General features: G+C 42.3%; 1 protein-coding gene across 2 annotated transcripts; it reads right to left on the reverse strand.

The window, feature by feature from the left end:
• On the reverse strand, window positions 1-20,538 carry LOC115079401 (astacin-like metalloendopeptidase). Of its 2 annotated transcripts, none has more exons than XM_029582963.1 (12): window positions 20,452-20,538; window positions 20,186-20,207; window positions 19,700-19,780; window positions 18,621-18,761; window positions 16,131-16,254; window positions 15,643-15,821; window positions 15,482-15,566; window positions 13,602-13,729; window positions 12,926-13,038; window positions 7,910-8,102; window positions 7,428-7,546; window positions 1-1,036 (listed from the first exon to the last, which is right to left on the reverse strand). In XM_029582963.1, exons 1-12 carry the CDS (start codon window positions 20,521-20,523, stop codon window positions 812-814), a joined length of 1,482 nt encoding a protein of 493 aa, XP_029438823.1. In that variant the 5' UTR covers window positions 20,524-20,538; the 3' UTR covers window positions 1-811. The 2 variants fall into 2 exon arrangements, with proteins under 2 accessions (XP_029438823.1, XP_029438822.1); XM_029582962.1 differs by having other exon boundaries at window positions 7,910-8,135.

The following is a 20,538-nucleotide window of genomic DNA, read 5'->3' on the forward strand; positions in this document are numbered from 1 at the left end:
TGTTGGAAACAGGATGCTGGGCTTGACAGACCCTGGGTCTGACCCAGCATGGCATGTTCTTATGGTCTTATGGCAAAAATTGTAATTGGGACAAGTATCAAGACAACTTCATGAGATATGAAAAGAAAGAACTTAAATCAGATTTTTGAATTTTTGTTATCTCTGCTGAGAAGATTTTATCATCTTGATGGAGACTGATTATTTTTATCCTGGAATATACATCGTCTAAAGAACTCTTTAATAGGAGTTTTCAATTCTTTTTTGTTTCTTTGTCCTTTTTTATATAACGTATTTTGTATAAATTATTTTTTTGTTTTTGTGTGATTAAGTGAAATTGATCTACATATGTTTTTAAATTTAAAAATCTAATTACATAAATTAATAATTTTTGGATAATTGGTTTAAAATTAGTAAACGGCTAATTTCATTATTTTAGCGTCTTTCTCCTCAGCAGGCCGTTGGGAGGGGAACCTCTGGCTGTCAGCATCTCTGCCTCTTTACTGGCTCAATGTGAGGGGATCCTCCTTTCTCGCCCGGCTGCTGCTCTCAGCCGCACGGCATCACTGTATGATGCAGCAGAGGCCGCCATGTTCACAGGCCCGGCTGTTAACAGCTGCTGCATCCACTCTTTACCTTGTTTTCAAGGAAACACTATAGCATTGCACAAAACACCTCATTTTGGCAAAACTACTGCATTTACTCTTTCAGAAGAGCTCCAGATTTCAATAGCAGGGCAACAGGAAATGGCCAAAGATCAGAGCAGCACAGAAAGGATGAGTTCCTTGCAGAAACGGAGCGAGGGACTGCGCCATCAGTTTAAGTGACGGAAGCAATAGGTGGCATTGAAGCCTCGGAACTGCAGGACCTCGTCACTGTGGAACTTGAGAGTCAGGGAAGTGCCAGAGAAGAGCAGAGGGAGCATCCCATAATAGCCACAGTACTTGCGCAGGGGATCATCTGAAGCTGAGATAGTCAAGTAGTCGTAGGCACAATCGGTGCTGTCTTCCAGCTGAAAGGAATTCATACTCAGGTATATCTGTGAGAGGCGACAAAGACAGTACCAAATGCAACCTACCAATCAGAGGCTTAGAATTTGCATAAACGCTCCTGATTTCTGGTCTTGCACACATTTCAGCCAGAGGAAGAGGTGAACACGTGAAACCTCCAGGCAGTGGAAATGGAGCCCCAGCCTATTCTAGGGTTTCCTATAAATAAAGAGCTGTCCTTCAATGCGTTACCTCTCAGCGATGGAAAACCCCAACAACATTAACAGACAGGATTACATACAAGACAGGTCCTGGGAGGGTTCTCCACAAGAGAATATCCCCCACCACTGGAACCATTAGAGCAAGGCTTTCTGGTGGCACAGGACAGCCAGACCCACTGCACTTTGCAGGTAAAGCCCATTTTCAGGCTTGTGGTGAACTATTTTATACTAATTTGCTCCTCTTTCCACTATGCAGCATTGTACAAGAGCTGTCTGTCTGTCTCTCTTCCTTCCCTCCTTCTGACAAACGTCTGCTGTTTGAGCTTGGAACCAGACCCAGTGCATTCATTAGGCAGTTTTAGGGCAGTGCCAAGGGCCTGAGAGTGAATAAGCACACAGGGCTCTTCCCTGATGAGTCTATTGGTCAGTGCCCCAAATCTCGGACAGCAGGGAGCCGCCCTCTGCTTGTTCCTACACTCCCTTCCCTTCCAGGTAATGTCCAGGAAACAGGAGGGGTAAGAGCACAGCAAAGAAGAGCCACTCTGCTCTCTAACCCAGCTCCTATGGGAACAGGAGAAGAGCAGGGTGCAGTGGGAGCAGTCATGGCTTCATTTTTTGTCTCTATATTTCTGTTTATAATTTGTGGATAATTAGTCTGTATTTGTTGAGGGGGTTTCTGTGTTCTCTGTGTGACCAATATGAAGTATTCTGCTAATGTGTAGTTTCTGTCTACTCCAGTTTGTTTTGTTTTCCCAATAGGAGTTGTATTGCTAATAATACATTTGGCTTTTTAGTCTGCCTTTCCAAATAATGCTCAAGTTGGCTTACAGCATTTTTAGAATTTATGTGCAATAAGTTCTTTTTCACTCAACGCACAATAAAGCTCTGGAATGTGTTGCCAGAGGATGTGGTTAGTGCAGTTAGTGTAGCTGGGTTCAAATAAGGTTTGGATAAGTTCTTGGAGGAGAAGTCCATTAATGGCTATTAATCAATTTTACTTAGGGAATAGCCACTGCTATTAATTGCATCAGTAGCTTGGGATCTTCTTAGTGTTTGGGTAATTGCCAGGTACTTGTGACCTGGTTTGGCCTCTGTTGGAAACAGGATGCTGGGCTTGATGGACCCTTGGTCTGACCAAGCATGGCAATTTCTTATGTTCTTATGTTCCTACCTTCAGCCAATGCAGCATGCATTTTTTTAAATTTATAGATTAAATTTGTTAACCTCACTTGGTGTATTTTTTTTTTCATTCTACCCCCAAAAATCACAAATGACAAATGCATCAGACACTGTGACATGATTTTTGAAACATATTTGTATTATGTGTATGTACACAAACAAAGTTTGCCAAAAATGCTTACCTCTGACCCCTTCCCCTACTACCCCAACCCTAACCCTTCCACTCCACCTGGTATCCTGCCTAAACCTTTACTGCCACCAGACTCGTGGTACTCTTGTACTACACTCAGTGGCTTCCAGGGGCACTGGAGGGATTGGGCTGGCAGGCCTACTAGCTTGTCCTTTTTGGCAGAGGTTGTCACCTAACTAGTCATATTTTCTTTTTTAAATATAATCAGTTAAGGTAAAGGTATCCAGGAGCTTGTTCCCGGATTAATTTATCCCTGCACTTAGACACTTGTTAGTAGAATTACTTATTCATCTGACTCCAAATATTGTAGTTAGCTACATAAGTCCTTCAGCTAATCAGCTCTGCCATAGAATGCCCCCCAAATACCTCCACTTATTTGTCTAAATTTACTCTGGATAAAGACTTATCTGATATTCACGTGTCAGCATTTATCTGGATAACTCAAGTGTTATCTGATATTCAAGTGTCAGCATTTATCTGGATAACGCAAGTGTTATCTGATATTCAAATGTCAGCATTTATCTGGCTAACTCAAGTGTTATCTGATATTCAAGTGTCAGCATTTATCTGGCTAACTCAAGTGTTATCTGATATTCAAATGTCAGCATTTATCTGGCTAACTCAAGTGTTATCTGATATTCAAGTGTCAGCATTTATCTGGATAACGCAAGTGTTATCTGATATTCAAGTGTCAGCATTTATCTGGCTAACTCAAGTGTTATCTGATATTCAAATGTCAGCATTTATCTGGCTAACTCAAGTGTTATCTGATATTCAAATGTCAGCATTTATCTGGCTAACAAGTGTTATCTGATATTCAAGTGTCAGCATTTATCTGGCTAACTCAAGTGTTATCTGATATTCAAGTGTCAGCATTTATCTGGATAACGCAAGTGTTATCTGATATTCAAGTGTCAGCATTTATCTGGCTAACAAGTGTTATCTGATATTCAAGTGTCAGCATTTATCTGGCTAACTCAAGTGTTATCTGATATTCAAGTGTCAGCATTTATCTGGATAACGCAAGTGTTATCTGATATTCAAGTGTCAGCATTTATCTGGCTAACAAGTGTTATCTGATATTCAAGTGTCAGCATTTATCTGGATAATGCAAGTGTTATCTGATATTCAAATGTCAGCATTTATCTGGCTAACTCAAGTGTTATCTGATATTCAAGTGTCAGCATTTATCTGGCTAACTCAAGTGTTATCTGATATTCAAGTGTCAGCATTTATCTGGATAACGCAAGTGTTATCTGATATTCAAGTGTCAGCATTTATCTGGCTAACAAGTGTTATCTGATATTCAAGTGTCAGCATTTATCTGGCTAACTCAAGTGTTATCTGATATTCAAATGTCAGCATTTATCTGGCTAACTCAAGTGTTATCTGATATTCAAGTGTCAGCATTTATCTGGATAACGCAAGTGTTATCTGATATTCAAGTGTCAGCATTTATCTGGCTAACTCAAGTGTTATCTGATATTCAAGTGTCAGCATTTATCTGGATAACGCAATGTTATCTGATATTCAAGTGTCAGCATTTATCTGGCTAACTCAAGTGTTATCTGATATTCAAATGTCAGCATTTATCTGGCTAACTCAAGTGTTATCTGATATTCAAGTGTCAGCATTTATCTGGATAACGCAAGTGTTATCTGATATTCAAGTGTCAGCATTTATCTGGCTAACTCAAGTGTTATCTGATATTCAAATGTCAGCATTTATCTGGCTAACTCAAGTGTTATCTGATATTCAAATGTCAGCATTTATCTGGCTAACAAGTGTTATCTGATATTCAAGTGTCAGCATTTATCTGGCTAACTCAAGTGTTATCTGATATTCAAGTGTCAGCATTTATCTGGATAACGCAAGTGTTATCTGATATTCAAGTGTCAGCATTTATCTGGCTAACAAGTGTTATCTGATATTCAAGTGTCAGCATTTATCTGGCTAACTCAAGTGTTATCTGATATTCAAGTGTCAGCATTTATCTGGATAACGCAAGTGTTATCTGATATTCAAGTGTCAGCATTTATCTGGCTGACAAGTGTTATCTGATATTCAAGTGTCAGCATTTATCTGGATAACTCAAGTGTTATCTGATATTAAGTGTCAGCATTTATCTGGCTAACTCAAGTGTTATCTGATATTCAAGTGTCAGCATTTATCTGGCTAACAAGTGTTATCTGATATTCAAGTGTCAGCATTTATCTGGCTAACAAGTGTTATCTGATATTCAAGTGTCAGCATTTATCTGGCTAACAAGTGTTATCTGATATTCAAGTGTCAGCATTTATCTGGCTAACTCAAGTGTTATCTGATATTCAAGTGTCAGCATTTATCTGGATAACGCAAGTGTTATCTGATATTCAAGTGTCAGCATTTATCTGGCTAACAAGTGTTATCTGATATTCAAGTGTCAGCATTTATCTGGATAAGTGTTATCTGATATTCAAGTGTCAGCATTTATCTGGCTAACTCAAGTGTTATCTGATATTCAAGTGTCAGCATTTATCTGGATAACGCAAGTGTTATCTGATATTCAAGTGTCAGCATTTATCTGGATAACTCAAGTATTATCTGATATTCAAGTGTCAGCATTTATCTGGATAACTCAAGTATTATCTGATATTCAAGTGTCAGCATTTATCTGGATAAGTGTTATCTGATATTCAAGTGTCAGCATTTATCTGGATAACACAAGTGTTATCTGATATTCAAGTGTCAGCATTTATCTGGATAACTCAAGTGTTATCTGATATTCAAGTATCAGCATTTATCTGGATAACTCAAGTGTTATCTGATATTCATGTCAGCATTTATCTGGATAACTCAAGTGTTATCTGATATTCAAGTGTCAGCATTTATCTGGATAACGCAAGTGTTATCTGATATTCAAGTGTCAGCATTTATCTGGATAACGCAAGTGTTATCTGATATTCAAGTGTCAGCATTTATCTGGATAACTCAAGTATTATCTGATATTCAAGTGTCAGCATTTATCTGGATAAGTGTTATCTGATATTCAAGTGTCAGCATTTATCTGGATAACGCAAGTGTTATCTGATATTCAAGTGTCAGCATTTACCTGGATAACGCAAGTGTTATCTGATATTCAAGTATCAGCATTTATCTGGATAACTCAAGTGTTATCTGATATTCAAGTGTCAGCATTTATCTGGCTAACAAGTGTTATCTGATATTCAAGTGTCAGCATTTATCTGGATAAGTGTTATCTGATATTCAAGTGTCAGCATTTATCTGGATAATGCAAGTGTTATCTGATATTCAAGTGTCAGCATTTATCTGGATAACTCAAGTGTTATCTGATATTCAAGTATCAGCATTTATCTGGATAACTCAAGTGTTATCTGATATTCAAGTATCAGCATTTATCTGGATAACTCAAGTGTTATCTGATATTCAAGTGTCAGCATTTATCTGGATAACGCAAGTGTTATCTGATATTCAAGTGTCAGCATTTATCTGGATAACTCAAGTATTATCTGATATTCAAGTGTCAGCATTTATCTGGATAAGTGTTATCTGATATTCAAGTGTCAGCATTTATCTGGATAACGCAAGTGTTATCTGATATTCAAGTGTCAGCATTTATCTGGCTAACTCAAGTGTTATCTGATATTCAAGTGTCAGCATTTATCTGGATAACTCAAGTGTTATCTGATATTCAAGTGTCAGCATTTATCTGGATAACGCAAGTGTTATCTGATATTCAAGTGTCAGCATTTATCTGGATAACTCAAGTATTATCTGATATTCAAGTGTCAGCATTTATCTGGATAAGTGTTATCTGATATTCAAGTGTCAGCATTTATCTGGATAACTCAAGTGTTATCTGATATTCAAGTATCAGCATTTATCTGGATAACTCAAGTGTTATCTGATATTCAAGTGTCAGCATTTATCTGGATAACGCAAGTGTTATCTGATATTCAAGTGTCAGCATTTATCTGGATAACTCAAGTATTATCTGATATTCAAGTGTCAGCATTTATCTGGATAAGTGTTATCTGATATTCAAGTGTCAGCATTTATCTGGATAACTCAAGTGTTATCTGATATTCAAGTGTCAGCATTTATCTGGATAACTCAAGTGTTATCTGATATTCAAGTATCAGCATTTATCTGGATAACTCAAGTGTTATCTGATATTCAAGTGTCAGCATTTATCTGGATAACTCAAGTGTTATCTGATATTCAAGTGTCAGCATTTATCTGGATAAGTGTTATCTGATATTCAAGTGTCAGCATTTATCTGGATAATGCAAGTGTTATCTGATATTCAAGTGTCAGCATTTATCTGGCTAACTCAAGTGTTATCTGATATTCAAGTATCAGCATTTATCTGGATAACTCAAGTGTTATCTGATATTCAAGTGTCAGCATTTATCTGGATAACGCAAGTGTTATCTGATATTCAAGTGTCAGCATTTATCTGGCTAACTCAAGTGTTATCTGATATTCAAGTGTCAGCATTTATCTGGATAACTCAAGTGTTATCTGATATTCAAGTGTCAGCATTTATCTGGATAACTCAAGTATTATCTGATATTCAAATGTCAGCATTTATCTGGATAACTCAAGTGTTATCTGATATTCAAGTATCAGCATTTATCTGGATAACTCAAGTGTTATCTGATATTCAAGTGTCAGCATTTATCTGGATAACTCAAGTGTTATCTGTAGAAATGTCTTTCAGCTTCTTCCCTTTTTCAGGTCCAAAAGTGAATCAGGGTTCAGTTTCAAGAGACAGCAAGAGAAGTAGAATTGTTAAAACAGCAGCGAGAAACTGCAGAGGCAAAACATGAGCAGTTCATGGGTCCTCACCTTATATCCGAGGGGAGCATTGATGGCCCAGGTGCAGTCAGTGGAAGGCGGATACTCTGAAGGAAAGTTTGGAGAGGTCACAACTCCCTTGCTGCTGGTGAGCGTGCCACCACAGATCACTAGGGAAAGCAAATATGTTTCAGGTTAGGGGGCATGTGGTTTCTATAGAGAAGGGTGCCATCCAACCTCTCTCTGGAGGGCAGTGTGCCATTAGCAGGTTGCTGATAATTCTCCATTTGTAAAAGAAAGTCAATTTCCCCTCTCCGAAGCAAAAGAATGTGGATAAGATTCACCAATTCTCTTCTTAACCACCAGGAGTTCATTCATTTCTTCAATCATGCTTCCTTAAACCTAGCAGAAATCCTGCTACATCGCCTGAGCTCTTCAAAATGTTTATCTACATCATTCCTATAAAGACAGTGAATGCAGCGTTATCAGCTGAACTCCTTGTGAGAATATGACTAAAAGGAGAAAAGCATTACCTGAGCTGTAGGATGCGCTGAAGTAACTTGTTGCATTACTGCCATCGCTGGAAAACTCCACAAGCATCTTGTAACTGGAAGCCACTACCGAGATGTCTTTTCTCAATGCACAAGTCCTGGCCAGTAATACAGGGGATGCCATGCTGTCTCCATCATAAACTGCAAGGTAGTTGGAGAAGCAGCCTGGGGAGGACTGTATATAAAAGGTATTAAACTTCAGAAGAACCTGAAATGAAAGAAAATCGAAGCCAAACAATAGGGAGAGAACAGCCCTTGTGTATGGTATAAACTTGAGAGGATAATAAACAGACCTCACCCCCTACCTCTATAGCTGCTCCTTTCAGTAAATACAATTCTCCTCTGTAAGTCTAGGAGTTGCAGTTTGCTGCCTCCTTCTGTGCTGTAGGGATGTGCTTTCATTTCATTTTGCAAGCAGCCATCAGCCCCAGCCCAAAAATCAGTGCTTGCATCACAAAAAAATTAAACATTAAATCTCCTCCCAGGCCTACCAGCATCAGAGACATCTTACCCCTAACTGTGGGTGTTAAACAGGGCAGAAACAATCTCTAGGTCCTCCTGCTCTGCTGGATTGCTGTTTAATAATGGTGTGGGGTGGCCCTGAGGACAGCGCCGTTTTGTTGTATCTGCATGGGTAACACATGCTCTTGAACAGAGGTTTTTCAATGCTCCATTCACTGTTACATTTACCTCATGATAAGTCTGTAAACCAGTGATACTCGGTGCATAAGGCCCTCTCTAAGTTCAATCATGATCAATGGACAACCTTTTTATAAACCATCATTAGAGACTCTACTGTACACTTTCACCCCATTCCCTGTGGCATTGGAGAAGACATTTACCACCCACTCAAGGTCACTGCCTTTCATCACTACCCTGCAACTCAAGTTCTACTGTACTCTTTCACCCCATTCCCAGTGGCATTGGAGAAGACATTTACCACCCACTCAAGGTCACTGCCTTTCATCACTACCCTGCAACTCAAGTTCTACTGTACACTTTCACCCCATTCCCTGTGGCATTGGAGAAGACATTTACCACCCACTCAAGGTCACTGCCTTTCATCACTACCCTGCAACTCAAGTTCTACTGTACTCTTTCACCCCATTCCCAGTGGCATTAGAGAAGACATTTACCACCCACTCAAGATCACTGCCTTTCATCACTACCCTGCAACTCAAGTTCTACTGTACACTTTCATCCCATTCCCAGTGGCATTGGAGAAGACATTTACCACCCACTCAAGATCACTGCCTTTCATCACTACCCTGCAACTCAAGTTCTACTGTACACTTTCACCCCATTCCCAGTGGCATTGGAGAAGACATTTACCACCCACTCAAGGTCACTGCCTTTCATCACTACCCTGCAACTCAAGTTCTACTGTACTCTTTCACCCCATTCCCAGTGGCATTGGAGAAGACATTTACCACCCACTCAAGGTCACTGCCTTTCATCACTACCCTGCAACTCAAGTTCTACTATACACTTTCACCCCATTCCCTGTGGCATTGGAGAAGACATTTACCACCCACTCAAGGTCACTGCCTTTCATCACTACCCTGCAACTCAAGTTCTACTGTACACTTTCACCCCACTCCCAGTGGTATTGGAGAAGACATTTACCACCCACTTAAGATCACTGCCTTTCATCACTACCCTGCAACTCAAGTTCACCACAACATTACCATCTACAATGCTCATATTTCCCAGGCTCTGAATGCTTTACATGAAGATGCATTGTTTATGTTTGGATTGTCTCCAACAGCAAATCACATTTTTTATTTTGTGATTTATCCTATTATTCAAGCTATTTTTCCTTATTTTGTGCATCATGTGTTGTTAGAGTCATAGAAAAATAACTTGCCTTTATTTAATATTTGAAACATCTCACATGCAAAGTCAATTTTACCAAGCTTATCGACAAGAAGCATATTAATCACATTGTACTGCTTACTACCACCCTTGATTATTGCTTCTTTAATATGTAAATTGATATTTCAATTGATAATATTTTATACTTTTGATTTATTTTGATTTATTAGCTCAGGCTTTTATTATTATCATTTGGATTGGCAATTTAGATTTTAATTTATTATTAGATTTCCATTGGGTTTCACAATGTATTATTTAAATGTCATTTATTGATATTTACATTGTTTTATTGTGACACCTTGCTTATGCCAGCTGCCTTCACTCGGTGACAGTCAACATGATGTGTTGGATACTGCACTTAATGCTTGGACCAGGCCTTCAGGCATCCCTATTGGCTGAAGTGGGACTCATGTGACAGACTCATGCTAACTACTGAACCAACCACGATGGAAGCTGAAGGTGCTGAAACCTGTCAAAAAGCAACTTACCGCAGGCTCTACAAGATGTGCAGGCTCACCTGGACATTTCCGTTTCTCCTGCCTTACCAAAACAACCCGCAGCAGTAACAGTGGTAAAAAGACACAACACAAGTACGATACTTGCAACAAGGCGAAGTGGAAAGGTTTCAGAGAAGCAGGCCTGACCCATCTATATGCCACTTATAACTGGAGGGAAGTCCAGCATATGCCACAGTTGCAAAGGATATAATACATAGTAACATAGCAATGATGGCAGAAGAGCATCAAATGGTCCATTTAGTCTGCACAGCAAGCTTACTAAGGTAGTAACTGCCCCCCGTGCAGTTATCCCCAAGCCTTATGTTAAGGACAGTAATATTTACAATCAAAACCAAGCAACTGTTCACCCATAAAACATTATTGCTAGCATCATTTTTACTGGGTGAGCAGCTTTCTTAAAAATTCAGGCAATGCTGCTTGACCTGCTTTGCTTTTGGACCTGTTCTGTGCTTTTTCCTTAATGTGTAAGTATCAGTATCCTGGACCATAAACGTCAGGGCCCCCTTTGGTTGTCATCTGAATCCAATTCCTGCTTTTCCCAGCCCCGCCGTTGTCGTGGAGAGCGATGTTGTAGTGCATTAAAAGCATCTAGGCTTATGTTATTAAGCCAACTACAAAGAAGAAGATTTCCTGCAATAACCTGATCTAAAATCTCCCGCCATTCTTACCTTTATTCGGTGTGGCCAGGAGTGGGCTTCAGGGGCCTCTGCCCCCTTATATTTGCCTCAGGCCTCCACCCCCAGCAGCAGGATCCTGTCACATCTAAGTGAGCACTTAAAGGTGCTGCCGTTAGAGGGCCTGGAGGCAGGGAATCACTGCCAGTTCATGATCCCTGCAACTACAAGGCTAACTTGCCCTTGGGCTGGTCCTGTAAGTGTCTTTCTTTGCAATTATTCTCCTTCCTTTCAGCACTTTAAAAGTTCAAGTATGCTTGGCCTGGTGGAAGCCCATTTACACAACTACTCTTCAGCTGCTATAACCACAGAGGGAGAGAGAGAGAGAGAGAGAAGTTACAAGTAGTGCCAGAAATAAAAGGCTTTTGTAGCTGCTGCCATGAAGACCCACATACGATGGGAGCAGGGCACAGAGACCACTCATGTTAACCTTAGGCTTCTTCAAACATTCAGTTATGGCTATTCCCCTGGTGTGGTTTAGCAGACTAAAGGTAATATCCAAGCATTAGCTGTAAGAATAATCAGCAAATCTGTCTTCCAGTTTGCATATGACCTTTGGATATCCCTTGTGAATGCACCTATCTAAATTGCTATAAAAAATGATATTATAATCTGATTTGCTTGTAATTTGTAATCTTATAATAAAACCTTATTTGGAAATTTCTGCTTCCTACAATGTATTTGCAAAATTATTTTATTATTAATAATGTCCTTCCTTATGCACATCAGGGGAACAAAAGATACAGACATGGCAGTTGCTGGTACTGCTGCAGATGTGGCAAGGGTTGCCTAGCAACCCACAGCTGCACCATGGGCTTCTGTAACATATTCCAGATGACCGCATACTGACAGCAGCTGCCTGTGAGCAGCTAGAAACATAGAAACACAACGGCAGAAAAAGACCATACGGCTTATATAGTGCGTCCAACTGTCCATCCAATTAATTCAGCATTAATAAGCTCATCACTTCCTTAGAGATCCCAGGCTTTCTTGAATGCAGACACTGTTTCAGTCTCCACTACTTCCACTGGGAGGCTGTTCCATGCACCTACTACCCTCTCTGTAAAGAAATATTTCCTAGGATTACTGCTGAGAATACCCCTTTTACCCTCATCTCATGATCTCTCATTCTAAAGCTTCCTTTCCATTGGAAAAAGCTCATCTCCTATGTATGAAAATGAGATATTTGAATGTCTCTCTCCTATCTCCCCTATCTTGCCTTTCTTCCCGGATGTACATGTTTGCATCTTTAAGTCTTTCCCCATATGCTTTAGAAGGAAGGTCACTGACCATTTTAGTGGCCTCTCTCTGGACAGATTCCATCCTGTTTATATCAGTATCCCAAGTGAGGTCTCACCAGGGAACATAAGAACATAAGAAATTGCCATGCTGGGTCAGACCAAGGGTCCATCAAGCCCAGCATCCTGTTTCCAACAGTGGTCAATCCAGGCCACAAGAACCTGGCAATTACCCAAACACTTATAAGATCCCATGCTACTGATGCAATTAATAGCAGTGACTATTCCCTAAGTAAATTTGATTAATAGCAGTTAATGGACTTCTCCTCCAAGAACTTATCCAAACCTTTTTTAAACACAGCTACACTAACTGCACTAACCACATCCTCTGGCAACAAATTCCAGAGTTTAATTGTGCGTTGAGTGAGGGAACCTATACAGGAGCAATATCACCTCCCTTTTTTTGCTGACCATTCCTCTCCCTAGGCAGCCAAGCATCTTTCTGGCTTTTATGGTCACTTTATCCACCTGTTTAGCAATTCCTAAGACCATCAGATACTATCACCCCCAGATCCTGCTCTTCCTTTGTGCTTAGAAGAATTTCACCTCCTTTCCGTTGGGTTTTTGCTAGCTCCAGATCCATCACCTTCTCAGTGCACGACCCCCTCCCATTAGAACGGTGCATGACCTCACCTGCTCTGAGGGGATTCTCATGAGCCACAGACAGCTGCCTCCGCTCCACAGGGGCAGGGAGGCGTTAAAGGAAAACCTTCCGCTAGGATCACTCAGCAAAGTCCGGCAGAGATCTGGAAGAAGAAGGGGTTAACAAAGCTGGGAGCCAGGCAAGGGATAGAAATGGGGCTCTTTTCAAGGAGTTTGCAAACCTGAATTCAGCTCTTGAGTAGTTTCGGAGTTTCTTTGGTGATGATGGAAAGAAGGCCATGGAATTTGCATAAACTCACTGAGATGCATTAGTTTAAAAAGTAATATTGGTTTTGTTGCAGCGTGGAAGGGAAATTATTCACATGAAATTCCTGAACCTTATTACATGAACCAATATTTCTCACACACATATTTTCACAATTTAAGGATTTGGTTTGACAAACTGTTTGCCAATGCAAAATCCACAAGAGATCAAGGGAGCACACAGAAATGTGTGCAGTGGGGCCGAGAGGAGGTTATTTCTTGTCATTTCATAAACACTCAATAAATTACAAGGCGCTTCACAATACACAACACCAAGAGAATCTGCCCTGAATGACTGGGCAGACTTCCTTCAGTTTCAGGCTGTGATGGGCCCACAATCCGGGCTCCTGTCTGCCAGGCAGCTCTAAACAGCAGCAGATGAACGAGAGATAGGGGCACTTACTGCACTTATACAGCTTGTTGATTTTGGCTACGTCCAGATTACTCAGTCCATATCTCTGTCCAATGAATATGTCTGGGTCAGGAATGGGCACAATTGTTGCCATGCCCGATGTGTTAGTATAAGAGTATCTGTGAGCAAGCAGGAAGAAGGTTTCAGTGTTTGATGCAGAGCACAGTGGAGGCCACACATACAGTAAGGGAAGCAAATACGAACACATATGCCATTTGGAAGGCACCTGAGACCATGAGAACTGTTTACAAGGCACACAAGGGCATATGGGAGCCAGGCACTGTTTCGGAAGCAGATGGTGACATAAGCAGTGTTTGAGAAGCATGCAGTGGGCATGTATATCATTTAGGAAGCACGTGGTGACATAAGCAGTATTTGAGAAGCATGCAGTGGGCACGTATATCATTTAGGAAGCGCGTGGTGACATAAGCAGTATTTGAGAAGCATGCAGTGGGCACGTATATCATTTAGGAAGCGCGTGGTGACATAAGCAGTATTTGAGAAGCATGCAGTGGGCACGTATATCATTTAGGAAGTGCGTGGTGACATAAGCAGTATTTGAGAAGCATGCAGTGGGCATGTATATCATTTAGGAGCGTGTGGTGACATAAGCAGTATTTGAGAAGCATGCAGTGGGCACGTATATCATTTAGGAAGCACGTGGTGACATAAGCAGTATTTGAGAAGCATGCAGTGGGCACGTATATCATTTAGGAAGCGCATGATGATGTGAGCATTGTTTGAGAAGCATGCAGTGGGCACGTATATCATTTAAGAAGCACATAATGACGTGAGCAGTGTTTGAGAAGCATGCAGTGGGCACGTATATCATTTAGGAAGCGCATGGTGACATGAGCAGTATTTGAGAAGCATGCAGTGGGCATGTATATCATTTAGGAAGCACGTGGTGACATAAGCAGTGTTTGAGAAGCATGCAATGGGCACGTATATCATTTAGGAAGCGCATGGTGACATAAGCAGTGTTTGAGAAGCATGCAATGGGCACGTATATCATTTAGGAAGCGCATGGTGACATAAGCAGTGTTTGAGAAGCATGCAATGGGCACGTATATCATTTAGGAAGCGCATGGTGACATAAGCAGTGTTTGAGAAGCATGCAGTGGGCACGTATATCATTTAGGAAGCGCAGGGTGAAAACTCAAAAATGATGGCAAAATCTCAATGGATGACGCCTACAACCACTAATTAGTCAAAAGTCTGGGGCATCAGCATTCACAATATCATTGTGATTTTCTTATATTTGTCTACAGGCATTTTTATTTGGATACATTTTGTGCTTTAAAAAATTATTCTTGTGTGCAAAAGTTCCTATGCACAGCACCTGCGGGGCCGAGGGTGGATGACCGACAGGTCCGGGTAACCTCCTTTAATAGGGAGGTCTCACACACATCTGGCTTGCTGACACTCCACTCTTTTGACTAATTTGCTGATGTAGGCTCACTCATTAAGGTTTTGCTGTCATTTGAGTTTTCACTGTGCCTTTGACTTGTGTTTCATGTGTAACTGAGGACAGTTGTTGCGGGGGTTTTGTGTTTAGATAGCTCTGCCACTTAGGAAGCACATGGGGGCTATTTTGGAGGCACATAGAGGGGCAATATTGTTTGAAAGGCAAGGGGGTGAAGGACTGTGATAAGATTGCCCTATCCATACGGGGCAGTCATGCTCATTCTAAGGTGACTGGAGGATTTGGGGCACTGCTTCCTGCTTACTATGCAGGGCAATGCTATCAATCACTTGTGCAAGCTATGGAGGATGAGGTCATAAGCCCACTGCAGGGGTCTATTGAGTCATTTTATTAGCTAATCAGATGCAAGGAATTTGTTTCCTGGAAAGTAAATGCAGTAGTTTACCTGCCCATATGCATCAGCGAATTATAATCATAGGGAAGACCCAGGTTATTGGAGTCTGTCTGCCGTTTGAAGTTGTACTGGTCACCTGCAAGGCACAATTTTCACTACAAACTATTCTCATCGCAACCAGCACAGCACATGAGCCCCATCCCGTTACGTACGTTCAGAAATGTATTGCCACTGGATCTGGATAAATGTGTCCCGGTCACTCCGATTGTTCTCATGGATGAAGCCCAGGGCATGGAAGAGCTCATGCTGAATGATTCCACTCTCCAGACAGCCTTCCTGTTCCAAGTTCAGAGCTTGGACACCACCGACCATCCCGATGTAAGACCAGCAGCTGCAGGAGGAGACCAGAAGAAAAGCATGGCGTGGGAGGCAGGGGTGAAGGGGGACTCGATGCAGGATCGTAAGGTGGGAAGATTGCTGATCCCATTCTGATTAGACTCACGTGTACCTTTCAGCACAGTGTCCTCTCCTTTGTTAAACCAAAGTCATTTCGGTATTATCTGAGTACACATTGAGGGTGGGTGGTGCATGCTGCAGTAACACTTCAGAATGCTTCTTCCCATCCCATCCCTTCCCCCCATGCACCCGTTTGAGGAAAGAACATTTTCAGCATTGTAATTGGAATATTATAAAATCTCACCCAGACTTAGGGCTGGAGGTAAACTGCAGGTAATTACTCTCTGCCATGCGGGGAATGAAGCGAATGCAGGTCATGGTGGCAAACTCCTGCATTGCCGTAGTGATCGCTGCCCTATCGTCCACAGCTGATGAAGAAAGGGATGCAGCTCAGTCACACTGCACAAGAATATGCAGGTGCAACAAAGGGATGCAGCTCAGTCACACTGCACAAGAATATACAGGTGCAACAAAGGGATGCAGCTCAGTCACACTGCACAAGAATATACAGGTGCAACAAAGGGATGCAGCTCAGTCAAACTGCACAAGAATATACAGGTGCAACAAAGGGATGCAGCTCAGTCACACTGCACAAGAATATACAGGTGCAACAAAGGGATGCAGCTCAGTCACACTGCACAAGAATATACAGGTGCAACAAAGGGATGCAGCTCAGTCAAACTGCACAAGAATATACAGGTGCAACAAAGGGATGCAGCTCAGTCACACTGCACAAGAATATACAGGTGCAACAAAGGGATGCAGCTCAGTCACACTGCACAAGAATATAGAGGTGCAACAAAGGGATGCAGCTCAGTCAAACTGCACAAGAATATACAGGTGCAACAAAGGGATGCAGCTCAGTCACACTGCACAAGAATATACAGGTGCAACATAGGGATGCAGCTCAGTCACACTGCACAAGAATATACAGGTGCAACAAAGGGATGCAGCTCAGTCACACTGCACAAGAATATACAGGTGCAACAAAGGGATGCAGCTCAGTCACACTGCACAAGAATATACAGGTGCAACATAGGGATGCAGCTCAGTCAAACTGCACAAGAATATACAGGTGCAGCATAGGGATGCAGCTCAGTCACACTGCACAAGAATATACAGGTGCAACATAGGGATGCAGCTCAGTCAAACTGCACAAGAATATACAGGTGCAACAAAGGGATGCAGCTCAGTCAAACTGCACAAGAATATACAGGTGCAACAAAGGGATGCAGCTCAGTCACACTTACAAGAATACACAGGTGCAACAAAGGGATGCAGCTCAGTCAAACTGCACAAGAATATACAGGTGCAGCATAGGGATGCAGCTCAGTCACACTGCACAAGAATATACAGGTGCAACAAAGGGATGCAGCTCAGTCACACTGCACAAGATTATACAGGTGCAGCATAGGGATGCAGCTCAGTCACACTGCACAAGAATATACAGGTGCAACAAAGGGATGCAGCTCAGTCACACTGCACAAGATTATACAGGTGCAGCATAGGGATGCAGCTCAGTCACACTGCACAAGAATATACAGGTGCAACAAAGGGATGCAGCTCAGTCACACTGCACAAGATTATACAGGTGCAGCATAGGGATGCAGCTCAGTCACACTGCACAAGAATATACAGGTGCAACAAAGGGATGCAGCTCAGTCAAACTGCACAAGAATATACAGGTGCAACAAAGGGATGCAGCTCAGTCACACTGCACAAGAATATACAGGTGCAACATAGGGATGCAGCTCAGTCACACTGCACAAGAATATACAGGTGCAACAAAGGGATGCAGCTCAGTCAAACTGCACAAGAATATACAGGTGCAACATAGGGATGCAGCTCAGTCACACTGCACAAGAATATACAGGTGCAACATAGGGATGCAGCTCAGTCACACTGCACAAGAATATACAGGTGCAACAAAGGGATGCAGCTCAGTCAAACTGCACAAGAATATACAGGTGCAACAAAGGGATGCAGCTCAGTCACACTGCACAAGAATATACAGGTGCAACAAAGGGATGCAGCTCAGTCACACTGCACAAGAATATACAGGTGCAGCATAGGGATGCAGCTCAGTCACACTGCACAAGAATATACAGGTGCAACAAAGGGATGCAGCTCAGTCAAACTGCACAAGAATATACAGGTGCAGCATAGGGATGCAGCTCAGTCACACTGCACAAGAATATACAGGTGCAACAAAGGGATGCAGCTCAGTCACACTGCACAAGATTATACAGGTGTAGCATAGGGATGCAGCTCAGTCACACTGCACAAGAATATACAGGTGCAACAAAGGGATGCAGCTCAGTCACACTGCACAAGAATATACAGGTGCAACATAGGGATGCAGCTCAGTCAAACTGCACAAGAATATACAGGTGCAACATATGGATGCAGCTCAGTCACACTGCACAAGAATATACAGGTGCAACAAAGGGATGCAGCTCAGTCACACTGCACAAGAATATGCAGGTGCAACAAAGGGATGCAGCTCAGTCAAACAGCACAAGATTATGCAGGTGCAACAAAGGGATGCAGCTCAGTCAAACAGCACAAGATTATGCAGGTGCAACAAAGGGATGCAGCTCAGTCAAACAGCACAAGATTATGCAGGTGCAATCTCTGCTGCCAGAGGAAATACAAGGTTTGTCTCCAGTGGTCCTGCAGTATGCGGGGACACACAGGATACCTGAGGTTGGGACCAGAAAGAAAATAAACTTACAATAAACCAAGGAGAAAGTATAGGGGACATGGATGGTCCCATCACTGGATTTCGGCCAGTAACAATTGTTTCCCGGACAGTTCCAGGCACTGCGGCTGAACCTCAGGGCGATGTCCCCCTCTGATAATTTCTGTGGGGAATCTGGGGGGATACAGGCAAGAAAAAAGGGATGAATTCTCCTTACATTCAGTGCAAGGCAGACCACATGGACTTCTGGGGACACTCGTCTGTTTTCAAAATAATGAATATGCATATTAACTTTCAGAAATAGAGTCACTGTAGGTATACATGACTTTTGATTATTTATGGAACATATCCTTGAATCAGATGAACACTGTAGACCTGCATATTGCCACCCTGATGAAATGCACTATACAGAAAAGAATTCTGTGCACAACAGTATGATGCTTCCTGAGACAAGATCAAGCTTCACATGCAGAGCACCAAGAGCAGCAAACTTAGCATCAGATCTTCCACAGCCACTGTCCCCTCCTGCCTAAACCCCTGCAATACATTCAACCAAAGTCAATCCCAGAGCCCCTCTATGCCGCAGTCACCTCAAAGCAATCTCACCTCCAGAATCACCAACCCCCAGGAGCCCCTCTTCTCCACAGTTACCCCCAAAGTACTCTCACCTCCACAGTCACCAACCTCCAGGAGCCCTCTCTGTAGTCATCCCACAGCACTCTCACCTCCAGAGTCACCAACCTCCAGGAGCCCTCTCTGTAGTCATCCCACAGCACTCTCACCTCCACAGTTACCAAACCCCAGGAACCCCCTCCTCTCTGCAGTCATCCCCAAAGCACTCTCTCCTCCACAGTCATCAACCCCCAGGAGCCTCTTCTCTTTGTAGTCATTCCCAGAGCCCCCTCCACTCTCTCCTGCTGTTCATAGTGACCCAACCTCACAACTCCATCCCCTCCACAACTCCCCAGTCCCCTCTACATCACTCCCATTAGTGTCCTCCCTTCACAAGCAGAATTCAGCAGGAATCAAGAGACGTACTGGACAAAATGAAAGAGAAGGACTTACAGAATTCTGCATCAAAGACAGAAGCACTTTCTAGGCCCTAGAATTACCTCGATTAAGTCTTAAAATTTTATTGAAAATCATCTTGTCATCCTCCGCCTGGGAATGAAACGGCAAATAAATCCAGCGCCCTGCAGAAGAAAGCAGCACAGAGTCAAACACAGAAATCTTAGTTATTACTGAACTGTATCCTTTCCCAGAAAGCAGTATAAGCTGCTGGGGTGGATGTAATATGTGCTCCTGGGAGCATACACAGGAAAGGGCTGAATTAGCACCAGAGGCAGAAAAGAGACACTGATTAGTGTTAGCCTCTTATACGTGGATAACCTGAGGTATAGGCAGATGAAGTGGCAGATTCTCCTCCACCCCTGCCTCCCTGAGCCTGCAGCAGTGCAAGATACTGTATAATCCTGCCTCAGTTTAAAGCTGTGAGCCCTTCCTCCCTTCTTCTATACCCAATGTCAGGACATCTAGGTCTGTAAACATAAAATAAATTCTGATTCTTATTAATAATAAGCAGAATAAATCACACTTACGTCCTTCTCCTCCTCCCCTCACCTGCAAAATGAAAAAGAACCTAAGCAGATCTCAGCAACGTTTTTGGTCGAGAAAATTGCTAACTTCATTTTCTGAGCAACAGATTTGTTTCACTCACTGGCTACAGAAAGACAGCGCCTCTCAGGACTGCATGCCCCAGTGAGAAAGAATTGAAGTTATGTTTAAACTTGAGCTACTCGCTGTAAAAGAAAGACTCATTGGTGAAAGCTGTGAGATGCAGAGGTGGAACGAGCACAGGTCTCACCATCAGGACGGGAAAGCCCAGAGTCCCACGAAGCAGAACCGCAAGGATGACCACCTTCAGCACTAGCGCCATCCTCCAGGCATGCAA

This window comes from Rhinatrema bivittatum, chromosome 17 (assembly GCF_901001135.1).
Source record: "Rhinatrema bivittatum chromosome 17, aRhiBiv1.1, whole genome shotgun sequence".
NCBI lineage: Eukaryota > Metazoa > Chordata > Amphibia > Gymnophiona > Rhinatrematidae > Rhinatrema > Rhinatrema bivittatum.